Source organism: Spermophilus citellus (assembly GCF_964194105.1).
Source record: "Spermophilus citellus genome assembly, chromosome: 18".
Classification (NCBI taxonomy): domain Eukaryota; kingdom Metazoa; phylum Chordata; class Mammalia; order Rodentia; family Sciuridae; genus Spermophilus; species Spermophilus citellus.
In genome coordinates this window covers 15,130,714-15,145,754 of record NC_138200.1, presented here as the reverse complement: position 1 = coordinate 15,145,754, position 15,041 = coordinate 15,130,714, and the positions used below count along the sequence as shown (strand labels likewise).

The 15,041-nt window shown below is 57.6% G+C and overlaps 2 protein-coding genes and 1 long non-coding RNA gene across 5 annotated transcripts; 2 read left to right on the top strand and 1 right to left on the bottom strand.

The window, feature by feature from the left end:
- Nucleotides 1-50: 50 nt before the first annotated feature.
- SARS2 (seryl-tRNA synthetase 2, mitochondrial) lies at nucleotides 51-11,406 on the bottom strand. 2 transcript variants are annotated; one of them, XM_081273746.1, is made up of 16 exons: nucleotides 11,002-11,306; nucleotides 7,133-7,228; nucleotides 5,499-5,528; nucleotides 4,878-5,018; nucleotides 4,750-4,804; nucleotides 4,218-4,281; nucleotides 3,905-4,010; nucleotides 3,276-3,323; nucleotides 2,958-3,066; nucleotides 2,662-2,707; nucleotides 2,490-2,577; nucleotides 2,241-2,350; nucleotides 1,596-1,689; nucleotides 1,430-1,522; nucleotides 1,268-1,333; nucleotides 51-1,156 (listed from the first exon to the last, which is right to left on the bottom strand). In XM_081273746.1, the coding sequence occupies exons 1-16, from the start codon at nucleotides 11,266-11,268 to the stop codon at nucleotides 1,013-1,015; spliced, it is 1,557 nt and encodes a 518-aa protein (XP_081129872.1). In that variant the 5' UTR covers nucleotides 11,269-11,306; the 3' UTR covers nucleotides 51-1,012. The 2 variants fall into 2 exon arrangements, 1 of the variants encoding a protein (XP_081129872.1); XR_014019590.1 differs by lacking the exon at nucleotides 51-1,156 and having other exon boundaries at nucleotides 1,262-1,333; nucleotides 2,276-2,350; nucleotides 11,002-11,406.
- On the top strand, nucleotides 1,685-2,234 carry LOC308637426. 2 transcript variants are annotated; one of them, XR_014019591.1, is made up of 3 exons: nucleotides 1,685-1,798; nucleotides 1,836-1,973; nucleotides 2,065-2,234. It is a non-coding gene; the product is annotated as an uncharacterized lncRNA (long non-coding RNA). The 2 variants fall into 2 exon arrangements; XR_014019592.1 differs by having other exon boundaries at nucleotides 1,739-1,781; nucleotides 1,818-1,973.
- A 76-nt stretch (nucleotides 11,407-11,482) lies between the features above and the next one.
- Nucleotides 11,483-14,969, top strand: MRPS12 (mitochondrial ribosomal protein S12). The gene is made up of 3 exons (XM_081273753.1): nucleotides 11,483-11,566; nucleotides 11,819-11,886; nucleotides 14,171-14,969. The coding sequence occupies exons 2-3, from the start codon at nucleotides 11,838-11,840 to the stop codon at nucleotides 14,539-14,541; spliced, it is 420 nt and encodes a 139-aa protein (XP_081129879.1). The 5' UTR covers nucleotides 11,483-11,566; nucleotides 11,819-11,837; the 3' UTR covers nucleotides 14,542-14,969.
- Nucleotides 14,970-15,041: the final 72 nt, after the last annotated feature.

Genomic DNA, 15,041 nt, shown 5'->3' with positions numbered 1-15,041 from the left:
TGCGTACAGCACATACAGCAGTGCCCGCGCGGGGGACTGCAGGGTCTGCACACAGTCCACTCAGTTTTATTGAGCACCTTCTACAGGCCAGCTCCCCTCCTGGGCTCTGGGGCCACAGCAGTGAACAACCTGGCCAACACCCCAGTCCTGACGCTGGAGAAGGGGGTAGCGACGACATACACACAGGTTTCGTAGGGAAGGAGAGAACACTGCAGTGAGTTCAACAGAGCACAGACGTGGGGCCATGACAACTTCGTCCTTTACTCTGAGAGTCGTGGGGGCTCTGGGGAGGGAGGGGCAGGCCCTGACTTGGGGGTTCACAGGGAGTCAAGGAGACAGCCGGCTTCTGTGATGATCCAAGGAGGAGACACTGGTCAGCAGGACTGGCAGAGGGCAGGGAGGAGAGGGCATGACAGGCTGTGGCAAGATTCTGAAGGTGGACTGCCAAGGTCACCGATGAGCTGGACAGGGACGTGAGAGAAACTGCTGAGGAAACCTCAGGGTCGATGCTGGAGCCGGGGACAGGGGTGAAGTGAGGTGGGTTCCAGTGGCCAGCAGAGGCCTGCCCAGGGGACCCGGGGCACCTGCCTGTGGTCTGGGGTTGCTGGATGCTGCCAGCCCAGTCCTCGCAGCCACAGACCCTTGGTGTCGGCTGGGACCCCCTGCCGTGGCCCAGCGCCTCCCGGGTGGTCCAGGCTCTGCCCCTGCTCACAGCCGCACAGAGGTCCCTGTTCTGGCCATTTATTGAGGACCTTCTGCCCAGCACGAGGGAGGAAAGGAAGATGGAGGACAGAAGTCTGTCCGTCCTCCTCCGGTCCCCGCCATCCTGCCTCCTGCTGCCGGCCCCAGGAGCAACAGGTCACCCAGGGACTCAGGGCGGGCGGGCGGGGGAGGGTCAAGCCTGGAGCCGGGGTGTGAGTGACTCAGCCGTCAGGAGGGGTCAGGAAAATAGGTCCCTGGGCCGGGCCTCTGCAGCCCAGGCAGCAGTGACAACCGCTGGTGTGCGACGTTCTCAGCTGGAGGCCGCCTGGCCAGGGTCTCTGGGCTTCCGGGGTTGGTTGGGACCAATGTACTGGAGAGGCACGTGGGTGGGGGCCGTGATCCGATCGGTGCCGAGGTAGGGCTGGAGCGCAGGGGGCACGAGGACGGAGCCGTCCTGGGGACACAGGAGGCCTCAGGACTCTGCCCTGCCCAGCCGGCCCCCTCCCTGGCACCCGGCCCCCTCCCTGGCGCTCGGGCAGGGAGGAGAGGGCATGGGGACCCACACCTTCTGCTGGTTGCTCTCCAGGAGGGCGATGAGGAGGCGCGGCACCGCGCAGGCCGTGGCGTTCACCTGGGGACAGACGGCTCAGGCCCCGGCCCCTCGCCCCAGACCCCTTGCCCTGGCCCGGGGAGGCCGCTGGGGAGGCTCTGGGCGGGCGGCCCTCACCGTGTGCGCGAACTGCAGCTCCCCGGCCTCGGTGCGGAACATGATGTGGAGGCGGCGGCTCTGGAAGTCAGTGCAGTTGGAGGCGCTGGAGACCTGGGGTGGGAGAGGGGCTGAGAAGGTGGCCACAGGGGCTGGCCTGTCCTCCCGCGCCCGCCAGAGAGCTCACCTCCCCAAAGCGGCCTCGGCCGGGCATCCAGGCCTCGATGTCGAACTTGCGGTAGGCGGGAAGGCCCAGCTCCTGGGTGGGCATGTCCAGGACCCTGCGGCCAAGGGCAAGGCCTGAGGAAGGCTGCGGCTGAGGGGAGCAGAAGAGGCCACAGAGGCCAGACGGCAGGGAGACAGAGGACAGACAGTGGCAAAGGGGAAGGGGTGGGCGGTGGTGTCGGAGAGGGTGGCACAGGAGGAGGGCGGGGCGGGGGGGCTGGTGGAGGGAGAGAAGGCCGAGCCCCGCAGCCACCTCCCCCAGGAGCACCCAGCTCTATGATGGTCACCCGGAAAAAAGTGCCTTTCTCAGCTTTAGGGACGAGGGGACAGTGACACCTGGGTCCTCCCTTTCCTGCCTGCTTTCTACTGGATGGGAAAGAGGCGTCCTGGGCCTGCAATGGAGGCAGGGCCCTGGGGACAGGAGCAGCCAGGCCACGTCTGCTCCCGGGAAGGTTGACAGGGACAGGCAGACCTCCTGGACGTGGTCCTGTAAGCCTCATTCGGGGAAAAAGGAGCAAAGGAGGCTCCAGATGGGGGAGCACCTAGCAGGTCCTTGTCCTCCTCAGCCCCGCCCTCGGCCACCCCCCAGAAGTGGCCCTCTCCGCACCGGAAGTGCAAGCCCAGCTCCGTCAAGATCTCCACCTGAAGGGACAGGAAGTCCTCCAGCAGCTGCGAGCTCTGCTCCAGCCCGGGGCCTGTCACTCCAAACATCTCCACCTGGGGCAGGGAGGGCACAGGGGTCAGGAGGCCAGGGGGGAGGGCACAGGGGTCAGGAGGCCAGGGGGGAGGGCACAGGGGTCAGGAGGCCACGGACGGGCGGGTGACACCCCTGCCAGCCAGTGCCAGCTGTGCCGACCTTGGTGAAGTGGTGCACGCGGTACAGCCCCCGGGGCTCCTTCCCCGTGTCCGTCTCGGCCCGGTAACAGGTGCTGGAACAGACCATCCTAGTGGGGAACAGGTGCGGTCAGACCAGGCAGGGCAGAGTGAACGTCACAGGTTGGGTAGGGTCTAAAGGAACTGAGTGTCACCTGACTGGCAGGTCCCTGACAGCCACAGTGTGGTCCATGAAGTAACCTGGGAGGAGAAGGGGGCAGGATGGGGTCAGCCGAGGCTGCTGCCGCCCACAGGATGACATTCAGAAAGGCATTCCTCTGGAAACAACGCCAGGTCAGACTATGTGGATGGACTGTCACTGTTCTGTTGAGCAGTAAACAACCTACACAACTGTACATGTTGGTCCCTGTCCTGGGCAAGCTTCTCCCACCACTGTGTGTCCCCTGACAATCCTGCCATTCCTCACCGCTCCATCCGGGTAGGCACTCACCTGCGAGCCCGACCTCGGCCGTGCCAGCCAAGTTGAGGTCTTTGAAGCGGGAGGGGTCAATGTTGTAAATTTGGGACGGGGTGGCATTTGGCGTCATCCCACAGCCTTCCTGGGGGAAGGCCATGGGGTCAGGCGACCTGGGTCTCCCCTAGTCCAAAGTCACAGCCCCTGGTCCCCCACAGAAGCATGGGGAATCACCCTGGCCTCCCACTTATGGCCTGACCCCCTTGACTCAGCCCTGGGCACTGTCCTCAGGGGGTCTGCTGGTCCCCTGCCTCGGGTCCCCCACACAGGGCCTGCACCCAGGGCTTCACTCACGAACACGGCTCCTCGGAGAAGGTCTGGCACCGTCATGGGGGTGAAGCCCTGTGGGGGGGTAATCGCGTCAGGATCCCCACAGACCCAAGCTCAGTCTAGAGGAGGGACATTGCAGAGTGAGCCGGTGGCGCCCCTTGTCACGCCCAAGCCCACCCCACTGCAGGGAACTGCTGAAGGCCTGAGCAGGGGCCTGGGCCTGGGTGTCCCGTGCTAGGGCTCTGGGCTACAGTCCTTTCAGCTCCACTTCCCCCGCGTGGTCCCACCCGGGGCGGCTGGAGCTGTCACTCACAAGCACAGGTCCGACTGCCCTCCCAGTGCCCTCAGGAGAGGGCCAGTCCCTCGCCAGAGCCAACACCCCTGCCATCAGCCCGCTGCCCCAGGCTCCCCAAACCCTCCACATACACAGGCAGCGAGGGGCGGGGCTACAGTGCAGCTGCCCAGCAGTCCAGGCCTCACATGGCCTCCCCCTCCAGGCCTCGACCTCCCCGTCTCTAAGGCGGGGTGACAGCACTCGCCTCACTGGGTTATCACAGGAATCAAGTCTGTCCAAGTGCAAGAGGCTCCCAGAACGGCGACTGTTGCCGGGCACCCTGAGCCCCCCCAGGTGGCCCTCCCCTCCTGGCCCGTACCCGGCGGACCAGCTTGTTGAGGGTGAAGTTGACCAGACCGTGCTGCAGAAGGGCCCCTGCCCCGCGGAGGTAATAGGAGCGGTGGCCGGACACGTGGGACAGGCGCCTGGGGGACAAAAGACAAGCAGGTGCACTTGCGCCAGGGCTGGTGGGGAGGGGCTCAGCGCCTGGGCGAGGCCCAGCTGCCAGGCAGGGCTGGCATCAAACATTCATGCCGGGCAGGGCCCTGGCACTTCTCATGCACGCAGAGCCCTGGGCAGGAGCGGCTGCCAGCTGCCAGGTGGGGACAGCAGGTGCGGGGACAGGGCCTCACTTCTGACGGATGATGTCGAGCTTCTCGCCAATTTCCAGGTGGCCCCGGGGTTGGAAGGAGAAAGCTGGATGTGGGTGGAAAGCAGAGGGGTGAGAGGGGAAGGAAGGGTGGGGGGAGGAGGAGGGTCCGAGGAGGAGGGAGGGGAGGGGGGAGAGAAAGGGCGAGGAGGGGAGGCCAGGGAAGGAAGGAGACCAGCTGGGTGGGACGCAGGGGGATGGGGGAGAGCGGGGGGAGGGCTGGGGGGAGCGGGGGTGGGGGGAGAGTGGGGGAGGCCCAGGGAGAAAAGCTGAGGAACAGGGACAGGGAAGCACAGGAAGGGGGAGTGCGCAGAGGCAGGGAGGGGGTGATAGGGGGAGAGGGAGGGGGGATGGGGGGGATGGGGTGGGGGAGGGGGTGTAGGTCTGGGGGAGGGGAGGGGGAAGGAGCTGACAACTGACAACTGCCCAGACACCCAAGCCCTCAAGACCCGAAGACGTGCTGCCCCTCCAAGCGCCCGGCCCAGACAGCGCCCTGGGCCTGGGGCATGGCCCACCTGGCTTTTCCCCGACTACGTGGAGCACTCGGGCCTGGCTCTCATCCCCGATGGGCTGCAAGGAGACAGGGCATTGTGGGGGGCGGCCTGGGGGCCGGTCCTCCCTCGCCACCCAGCACGGCACTCACGGAGTCTGGGTGGGTCTGGTTGGGCAGCCTCAGCGCCCGCACGTAGAACCGCTCCTCGAGCTGGGTCTCCCTGGGGTACAGGGACGCGAGCTTCTTCCGGATCTCCCGGCCACGTGCCCGTAGACCCTGGTATTGAGGGTCCTGAGGAGGGAAAGGGGGTCAGCCCGGGACAGAGTGGAGTCCCCCAGCCAGTTTGACCTCAGTCCTCCTGCAGGGTCTATGGGACACTTCTTTTGGCCCCGCACCCTGAGCTGCCTTTCAGGAACCTCCCCCACCACACGGCAGCTCCGGGAGCCGAGGCTCACATCTGGACCCCGGGACATCCTATTGCTCTGGCCACCGGGACAGGCTCAAGACGGACACGTGACCTGAGATGAACTCATGAGACCGAGCCCAGGACCTGGCTGGAGCCACCAGAAATGTGTGCCTGACCCCTCATTCCCTTCCCCAAGGGGACGATGCTGGGCTGGGGATGCCAGGAAAGCAAGCAGCCACACCTGAAGGCAGCTTCGGAGTCTCAGGAGTCGAGGAGCTGGGCTCGCCCACCCCGAACCACTACCACCATGGTGCCTCCCTGCCCACCCACCAGGCCGACCAGGCCGAGGCGGACTCCCTGGGTACCTGCTGCACTTGGCTGTTGTCCTGGTTCACCTGGTGGAAAGAGATGGGGGGATTAGCAGGATTAACTCGCAGGGTGAAGGTCAGGGTGAAGGTCAGCCGAGGCCAAGGGATCTGAGGCTCTGCTGTCACTGCTCCGCTGGGGCCTTCCCCGTTTCTGCTGGGAAGCCACAGAGGCCAGGCGACAGCGACACACCTGTGGCTGTGTTGTTTATTTAGGTGTTTTTCATTTGGGGCATACTTTAGTTTTCTCAGGGGGGCTCTACCACTGAGCCACATCCCCAGCCCTTTTTACTTTTTATTTGATTCTTGCTAAGTTGCCAAGCCTGGCCTTAAACTTGAGATTCCCCTGCCTCAGTTTCCTGAAGGTCTGGCATTGCAGTGTACGTGACCAGCCGGCTGCAGCTGCATTTATTACCTGCCCCTCCTGCCAGGCTCTGGGTGAGAGGCCTCACATGACCTTACCTCACGGCCACTCTGTGAGGCCGGCACAACGTGATCCCCATTTGGAGATGAGGAAACTGAGGCTCAGGGACGGAAAAGTCTGAGAATGTGGACCCAGAGGCCTGCACCCAAGGGCCTTGGATGTTCTGAACCTTCCATGATCCAGAGCAGCTGAGGGCATCAGACAGGTGTGGGTCTAAATGCCAGGGTGCCCACCAGTGCTGTGCCCTTAGGCCAATCTCTTGCCCTCTCTGGGCCTCAGTCGCCCCATCTGTGAGGTGAGATGATGGCAGGCCTCCCTGGCAGGGAGCTAGGCAGCTTCTCCCTGAACACTGCGGTGAGCTCCGCTGTCTGTGGCCACCTGCCTCAAGCACAGCCCAGGGCCCTGCACAGGGAGATGGAATCCCCGGGGGCGAGGCCTCTCCAATTCCTGACTGCAGGACTGAGGCACATCTGCCTCTGGGGCCTCAGTCTCCCCAGATGAAACCCTGGGCTGGCACTGTTCCTGTCGCCGAGTTGCTGCCAGGATGAGGAATCTGGGCAGCACCGGCCAGTGCCTGGTGCGCACTGAAGGCTCTGTAATGTCTGCCATGGGGGGGACGGGACCCCGGGCCTCGTGCTCTCTACCACTGAGCTGCAGCCCCAGCCCTGAGCTTGTTTTCGAGCCCTCTCTGGCAGAACCTCTTGGTTCCAGGATCCCTGCTTTCCCCTTCCCCATGGAACCTGCTCCGCTGGGCCCTCCCCAGGCAGTCAATGGTGCGTCCAGCTGAGGCCGACTTGGAGCAGCCTAGGCGGGCAGCAGGGCCTCCATCCCCCTGCTGATGATGGGTGTGGGGTGGGGCCTGGCCCGAGACCTGAGGGGTCTCTGCTTAGGGAACGGTCTCCCTGCTCCTGGAAAAGGCATCAGGCCAGAGAAGTCTGTTCCCTGCCCCTGGCGGAGTCAAGCAAGGCGATGGCGCACTGCGGCAGCCACCATGGAGCTGAGACAGAGACCGAGGGCAGGCAGGGCACCCACGCTGCAGGTGCAGAGGGACAAGGGCCTGGCAGGGATGCGGGGAAGAGCTGCTAAGTCACCCCTAGGGATGCCAGGTCCTGGCTACTGTTCCGTGAAGCTGTCGTGTACACAGGTTCAAGCGTCTGCACTGGGAGGGACCCTCACTGCCGCTCCCCACCTGCTCAGGACCCATGCTCACCAGCAGGGCCCGCACGGCCTCTGTCACAGCCTCCTTCTCTGCCTCCAGGCTCCGGATCTGCTCTCGCAGCTGCCTCAGCTCCTGCCACACTGCAATCTGGGGGTAGACGCAGGACGGAAAAGGTGAAGCCCTGGCTCCTCTCTGAGGCCTCGCCCTGCTGGTCACCTGGCCCGGCGGTGTTCCCAGGCAGAGCCCCCGCTGACCCCAGCAGCCTTTCTCCCCACCCCCACTCAGAAGCACCTTTCCTGATGTTTTGGTGGCACGTGGCGCCCCAAGGAAGACAAAGCTCCATCCTCCCTGGCAGCTGCTCTTGTCCGCGTAACCAAGACATGGACGTGCCTGTGATTCTTGGGTCACCTCCCTAAAGATAAGACCCCATCCTGAACTTTCTTTTGCTCACTCCCCTGGGACTAGACCGTGGACCAGGAGAAAGGCCGACCCCTGCAGAAACCGATTCCAGGCTTAAGGAGTGACCCAGAGTAACGGGTGTGGACTGCGTGTCAGTGTCCCCTGATCTAGGTTTTTTGGTTTTTGGTACTTACTGGGGACTGAACCCTGGGGTATTTACCGCTGAGCTACATGACCAGCCCTTTTTAAAAATTTTGAGACAGGTCTCACAAAGCTGCCCAGGTTGGCCTCAAACTTGGGGTCCTCCAGCCTTAGCCTCTGAGTCACTGGGATCAGACATGCACCACTGCACCCAGCCTGGGTCCCCGGCCCCCCAAATTCATGTGAAAATCCTAAATCTCAACGTGAAGGTATTAGAGGTGGGGCCTTTGGGAAGTCCTGAGGAACGCAGTTAGTGCCCTTGTAAAAGGGATCACAGAAGCTCCCTCCCCTCCCACCACGAGGACGCGGAAGATGGCATCTACGAACCAGACACCAAACCTGCTGGTGCCTTGATCTTGAACTTCCCAGTCTCCAAAACTGAGAAACAAATCTGTTTATATAAGCCCCCAGGTCTGTGGTTATTACAGCATCCCAGACTGCTGCCACTTAGAAGTGTACACTGAGTGAGGTTAAGTACACTGTGGGGTGCGTCCCCATCGTCCAGCTCTAGAATGGCTCCGTTTTTCCCAACTGAAACCCTGTCACCCTTGAACAGGGACTCCCCATCCCAGCCCTCATCCCAGGCCTGGTCTCTGTGAAGTATTCCAGGTATTTCACAGAAGTAGAACGGCTGGACCACGTGGTAATTCTGTATTTAACTTTTTGAAAACTGGCAATAGGACCGTGGCAGCTCACTGTTTTACACTTCTATCTACGATGTGGAGGACTCTAATTCCTCCTAACATAATTCTTGACAATGTTTATTTTTCTGCCCCCCCCCCCACCCCGTGATGGAGAAATGGAAAATGCTCTCTCTACCCTGAGCTCCACCCCAGTCCTATTTTGTTCTTAAACAGCCATCCTAAAGGGCATCTGTCCACTTTCTGCTTTTATAACAGAATACCAGAGGCTAGGTCATGTATAACAGAAAGCAGATCATGGTTCCAGAGGCTGGAAGTCCAAAATCAGATGACAGCATCTGTCGAGGGCCTTGAGCTGTGGCACAACTTGGCAGGAAAGTGGAAGGGCGAGTGGGTGTGAGTGAGACAAACAGGAGCGGTGGCCTGTCTTTATGAAAAACACTCTCAAGGGCTGGGGCTGCGGCTCAGTGATAGAGCACTTGCCTCACACATGTGAGGCATTGGGTTTGATCCTCAGCACCACATAAAAATAAATAAGCAAAATAAAGAAATTGTGTCCATGGATAACTAAAAAATATTTTTAAAAACCACTCTCAAATCAGGCGCAGTGGCTCACGCCTGTAATCCCAGCCACTGAGATGGGAGGATTACTGGTTCAAAGCGAGCCTCAGCAACAGGGAGGCACTAAGCAATTAAGTGAGACCCTATCTCTAAATAAAATACAAAATAGGGCTGAGGATGTGGCTTAGTGGTTGAGTGTCCCTAAGTTCAATCCCAGGTACCTCTCCCCCCTCCCCCCCCCCAAAAAAAAAAAAAAAACTACTCTCAAGATAACTGACCCATTCTGGAGGGAAAAGTATTAATCCCTCTTAATGTAATCGCCTCTGAAAGTTCCCCCTACCTCTTAACACTGTTATACTCAGGATCAATTTGCACCATGAGTTTTGGAGGAAACAAACCACATCCTGATCATAGCAGGGTCTAATCAATCACTTTAAAACCAAAAGAGAATTAAAAAAAAAAAATTCTTCACACATGCTAAGAGCAGAAAACTTTGGTTTCAATTGTGGGTGTGTGAAATGTATTTCTTACTTTGGGCCACAGAGACTGGAAAACCCTACCAAAGATTGTGACACTCTAAGTTACCTTCCATTACGCATTGGCTCTTGTAAACACTGGTCCCTCCACTTGGAACACACCTGTTCCCTCAATTTCGGGATCTCACGCAATCCACTGATCTTTACCTAATGCCACCCACCTCCTGAGCCCTCTCAGGCATGCTCTACTTTGCCTCCACAGCACTTAACACAGATTATAATTACGTACTTATAACTGTATGTGAAATACTTCTTTAACTAGACTGAACTTGGATCATCTTACTCATGGGAGAGAATAATGGAGCAAAGACTGGATTCTGGAGTCAAGACAACACAGGTTTGGGGCTGGGCTTGTAGCTCAGCGGTAGAGTGCTTGCCAAGCACACGTGAGGCACTGGGCTCGATCCTCAGCACCACATATAAAATAAAATAAAGGTACTGTGTCCAACTACAACTAAAAATTTTTTAAAAAATGAAGCTGGGGATATAGCTCAGTTGGTAGAGTGCTTGCCTCCCATGCACAAGGCCTGGATTCGATCCCCAGCACCACCAAAAAAAAAAAAAAAAAAAAAAAAGAAGAAGAACATGACACAAAATTCCCTCCCACTCTGTCACTTACCAACATCATGCTCTTGGGCAAGTTCACCTCTCTGAGCCTTAGTTTCCCCTCTGATGTAATCAGGGAAATAACAGCACTTAGTTCATAGGGCTGTTGCAAAATTAAGTGAGGCTAAAGTCTAAAAACCATTTAGAACAGGCTAGTAAAGAATCCAAGAAAGGCTGGTAAGACTTGGGGACCTCATTATATTCAGCCCACCTCTAGAGATACGGTGACCCTGGTTCTAGTTTCCTAGCATGTAATGTTATACAAGCGCGAGTGACGTTAGTATTTATTCACCGCCTTTTCTCAACGCCTGGAAACGCAGTAGGCGCTTCTTAAAACACCTGCTCAATGAAACCATTCATTCATTCTTTGGTTTGGAATCAGGGACTATAAACCCAGGGGCACTCACCACTGAGTCACATCAGCTCTGTTTACGTTTCTGATGTAGGGTCTTGTTAAGTTGATTAGCGCTGTGCTAAACTGCTAAGGCTGGCTTTGAACTCGCGATCCCCCTGATCCCCCGGCCTCCAAGCCGCGTGGATCGCAGGCGTGCACCACCGCGCCCAGGGAACCGTCCATTCTTAAACTCTATTCACCTGCTCGTTCCTCGCTCTCCCCAAGAGCTTCACCCCTCATCCCCATCTGACTCACACCCCGTTCCTAATTTTCTTTGCGGACTTACAGCAAGCCCGGCGAGAGGCTGGACTACAGACTAATGGTAATGGTCAATTCCTAGAGCACAGCGGGTACCCAGCGCACATTACGAAACAGACGCAAGATGGCACAGAAAGCATCTTTGGCATATACTAAGGTCTTAGCATACAGCAGGGACAAGCGCCACATAAGTGAGTGCCAAGCACAACATACTGGCTAAACTCGAAAAGAAACTAAAAATTCCTGCAAATAGCTGCCCCCGGCGCCCCCTAGCTACCGAACGCACGTCTTGCAAGCCCAGTCAGCCGGCGCAAGCGCACTCACGATCGCGGGCAGATCAGCCGGCCGCAGCTCCCCCTTGCGGAGGTCCAGGGCACGCGCGACCTCTTCTGGGCATGCGCACAGAGGCTCCATATCCAACTGAGGGAGAGCGCTGTAGCCCTCGCGCGCGTGCTCGTACAGGAGGTTCCGGTCTGGTTTCTCTGCAGCGAAACTCCTCCTTGGGTTCTGGCTGGAGACACAGTTTCCCTGGGGCCGAAGCCCTCGACGAGCCAACAAAGTCCACAAACGCCGAGCCATGGACGCAGCCATCTTGGACTGGGAACAAAGAGTCACACACTCTTTATCCCGCCCACTCCGCATTTACACCAATTAAAAAGCAGCTCTACTGCTCGGGATGAGCCAATCAGACTCTGGAAGAGATTATCCTTCCAGTGCCTTAAAAACTGTTCAATGGGGAACGTGGACTGAGATAGACTCTTCTGTTGTCCAATCATCGTCTGAGCCCCACCCCGTCAGGGATAAGCGAGCCAATCACTGCCTCGGTAGCACCCGGAAAGAGCTTGAGGCACTGTTCAGCGTGTCTGAGGACGGTGCGAGGGTCGGTGAGGTCAGTGCAGTCCTTAACTCCTGCCAACCTCCCCGGCCCAGTTTCCCCTTTCCTTCTGCATGCGGACGAGGGCGTCTGGTTCCCGGGGATCCTGGTCAGAGCGAGGCTAAATTTGCGAAAGGACTCTGGCTGTGCGGTTAGACCTTTAGAGGAGGCTCCTTAGGTTCTGAGAGCGGGACTGGGAGAGTCTGAAACCTTTTGCGACTACGGCCACTTTATCCTCCTTTCTGAGTCTCTTAATCCCTAACACAGGGACGCACCAAGCGGCGGGATGTCCTGGTCTCATCTTCTCCGTGGACTCAACATGTCCCTAAGTCGTGGTAAGTTGGGGGCTTGGGCTGCAGGGACAGAGTTCTCCTCTTTGGGACTTGCGCGCCTCTGTCAGAGCCCGGATGGAATCAGTGAGTTTAATTCAGTACGTACCTGGTCCGTTTTTGGCGGGGCTGTGGGTGCAAGAGCAAGAGGTGGTGGGAGGTAGATGCACTGATGTTTACTATGACTAGTAAACTAGTAAACTAGTCATGCCCCGCATAACGACGTTGAGGACCATATATATACGCAGTGGTGATCCCATTAGATTATATTGCCCAGTGATGTCCTAGCCCTCTTAGTTTAAGAACAACATAAGGTCGCACAACAAGGAAATTGGCTACCATGCTGGGCGCTGAGGCATACACCTGTAATCCCAGAGACTTGGAAGGCTGAGGCAGGAGGATCCTGAATACAAAGCTAGCCTCAGCAATTTAGCGAGGCCCTGAGCAACTTACTGAGACCCTGTCTCAAAATAAAACATAAAAAGGGATGGGATGTGGCTCAATAGTTGAGCACCCCAGGTTCAGTCGTTGGTACCAATGGGAAGAATAAGTGGCCAATGTCTTCTCACTTAAGTTCACCTGACTGTATTCGTTCCTTCTGCAAGTTATTATTAAATACCTCTCATGGGTTAGACATCCAAGCAAGGCCTTTAGCCATTCATTCAATTGATGTTTATCCTGAGCCTACTAGGTGCCAAGCACTGAAGGAACTTCTCAGGCATCCTGCCCTCTGAGGCATTTCATTCACCTATTTACTGTGCCAACTTTTCTTAAGCCCCTTTGTTTGCCATTCCCCGAGGATCACAAAGGTGGGCAGGACAGGCCTGCCCCCTGCTGTGGGAATCAGAGCTAGCTGGAAATGCATTGATTCCTGGGAGTTTCATACACACTACTGAGGAGGAGACATGGTCATAGTGCCCAGGATGCAGATGGGGAAACCGAGGCACTGACAGGCCAAGAATCTTGCTCAAGGACTCATCACTAGTCAGTCACTTCTAGAAACGACTCATTCCTTTTGAGGATTCTGCTGTCACTTTTTTTTTTTTTTTTAGTTATAGATGGACATATTCCTTTTATTTTACTTATTTATTTTTCTATGGTGCTGAGGATCAAGCCCAGTGCCTCACATGTGCTAGCTAGGCAAGTCCTCTGCCACTGAGCTACACAGCCCTCTACTGTCACTCTTACAGAAGGAGACACGGGAGTTGACAAGAGGTTGAGGGCCTACTGGATATGGAGTGTGAAGTTGTGGTGCTGATGGGGTATCTATGCTAGTGACAGAGGAAGAGGAGGTGGATAGATGTATGACACTGTAACCTCAGCCCAAGAACTTGCACAGGGCCCAGTGCTCCCCATTGCTGCTATGTCTGTATTATTGGGGCCAAGACATAGTAGGTGCTCAGTGAAATTTTGTTTCTGAGAAGCCAGTTGTCTTTGAATCTTCTTATATCCTGCATCGAGTCTATGAGTAAATCCTGGTGGTCTTCATTGGGAATATATCTACCTCCCCTACCACCTGCCTTTTCTTAGACTCTACCACAGCCACAATGGTCTCTTCCCTGTTGGTGTTGGGGACCTGGCTGGAGCAGCATGAGAAAATGAGCCAGTGGGCAGAGAAGTCATGGGCAGATTGTACCTTGTGGGTCACTTTTCCCTGATGGCGATGGAGCCACCACAGGGATCTGAATAGGGGAGGGATATGAGCTGACTTGCGTTCCGACTCCCCCTGGTTGCATATTTAGGAGCAGACTGCAGATGGGCGTGGGCAGGATGCAGGGAGACCTCGGAGAGGGGAGGTGCAATTAGCCCAGGCTGAGGACTAGGCTGGGGCAGACTCAGATGGGCGTGGGCAGGAGGGAGAGAGCTGGTGGGTTCTGACCTGAGGTGAAGGGAGAACTGCTAGGGTGTACCCACAGGTTGGGCAGGGGTTTGAGAGGAGGTCACAACACCTCCAAGAATACCCAGAAGGCTGTGGCAGCGATGGCACAAGTGTCTGTCCCTGCAACATGGTGTACGTGCTCGTGTCACCGTGTCTAAGCAGCATTCAGATGAGCGCCTTCTTTGAAGAATATCATGAGTTAATTTATGTAAAATGCTTAAAACAATCTCATGGGAGGTGGTTGCTCAATAAATAGCTGTCATCTCTGTTGTCCCTAATGTCCCCAGAGGTAAGCCAGTGTGGCCAGGTAAAGTGCTTGGGCGGATGCCAGGACACCAGCGTGGAGTTAGGATGCCATCATCTGTGCTGGGGTGCTAACCCCTTTCCACTCTCCCCGCTGTGTCCTTCCAGGCCTGGCCCTGGTATCCCAGCTCTGCACCACCCGCTCCATGGCTACACTGAACCAGATGCACCGTCTGGGGCCCCCAAAGCGGCCCCCCCTGCGCCTGGGTCCCACGGAAGGCCGGCCGCAGCTGAAGGGCGTTGTTCTGCGCACGTTCATCCGCAAGCCCAAGAAGCCCAACTCAGCCAACCGCAAGTGCTGCCGCGTCCGGCTCAGCACAGGCCGCGAGGCTGTCTGCTTTATCCCCGGGGAGGGCCACAACCTGCAGGAGCACCATGTTGTCCTTGTGCAGGGCGGCCGCACCCAAGACCTGCCGGGAGTCAAGCTCAAAGTTGTACGGGGCAAGTATGACTGTGGCCACGTGCAGAAGAAGAAGTGACCAGCCAGTGCGCTGAGGCCTGGGCACCTGCAGAACAGGGACGTTCCTTGTGGGATCTCCAGCAGGTCCTTCAGGGTCTGCTCTTCCTGTTCTAGAGGTAGCTGGTCCTGGGTTCAAAGCCCAGCTCTGCCTCTTCCTTCAGGACCACCATAGCCCGTAAGGTTCCCTGGGTGCTGTCAGCACCCTTGGCTTCTGTGTTTAGAGTTGGCCTGAGGGGCCTCTTCTGCCATCACCTGGGAAGCACACAGGTCCCCACGGTTGTGATGCAAACCGTCCCCACCTTTGTGCACCATTTGCCCTCTCGCTGTGGCCCTGGCAGCTGCCATCCTCTCTGGGCCTCAGTTTGCTCTTCCAAAAAATAATCCCATTTGCAGTGTCCCCTCCGTTTCGTTTGGTGAAGATTAAACTACATGCCTCTGTGTACAGTGCATGCGTGTAGGGCTGTTTTAAGCTTTGAAGTCAAATAGGCAGCACTGAAACCCTCCCACGGGTCGAGCGAG

Coding starts and splice junctions, on each gene's coding strand:
- SARS2 (XM_081273746.1), bottom strand. CDS start 11,268: ATGGCTGCGTCCATGGCTCGGCGTTTGTGGACTTTGTTGGCTCGTCGA. Junction 4,011..4,217: donor CTCGACATCATCCGTCAGAA/GTGAGGCCCTGT, acceptor TTTGTCCCCCAG/GCGCCTGTCCCACGTGTCCG. Junction 2,708..2,957: donor GGCCGAGGTCGGGCTCGCAG/GTGAGTGCCTAC, acceptor TTCTCCTCCCAG/GTTACTTCATGGACCACACT.
- MRPS12 (XM_081273753.1), top strand. CDS start 11,838: ATGTCCTGGTCTCATCTTCTCCGTGGACTCAACATGTCCCTAAGTCGT. Junction 11,887..14,170: donor CAACATGTCCCTAAGTCGTG/GTAAGTTGGGGG, acceptor GTGTCCTTCCAG/GCCTGGCCCTGGTATCCCAG.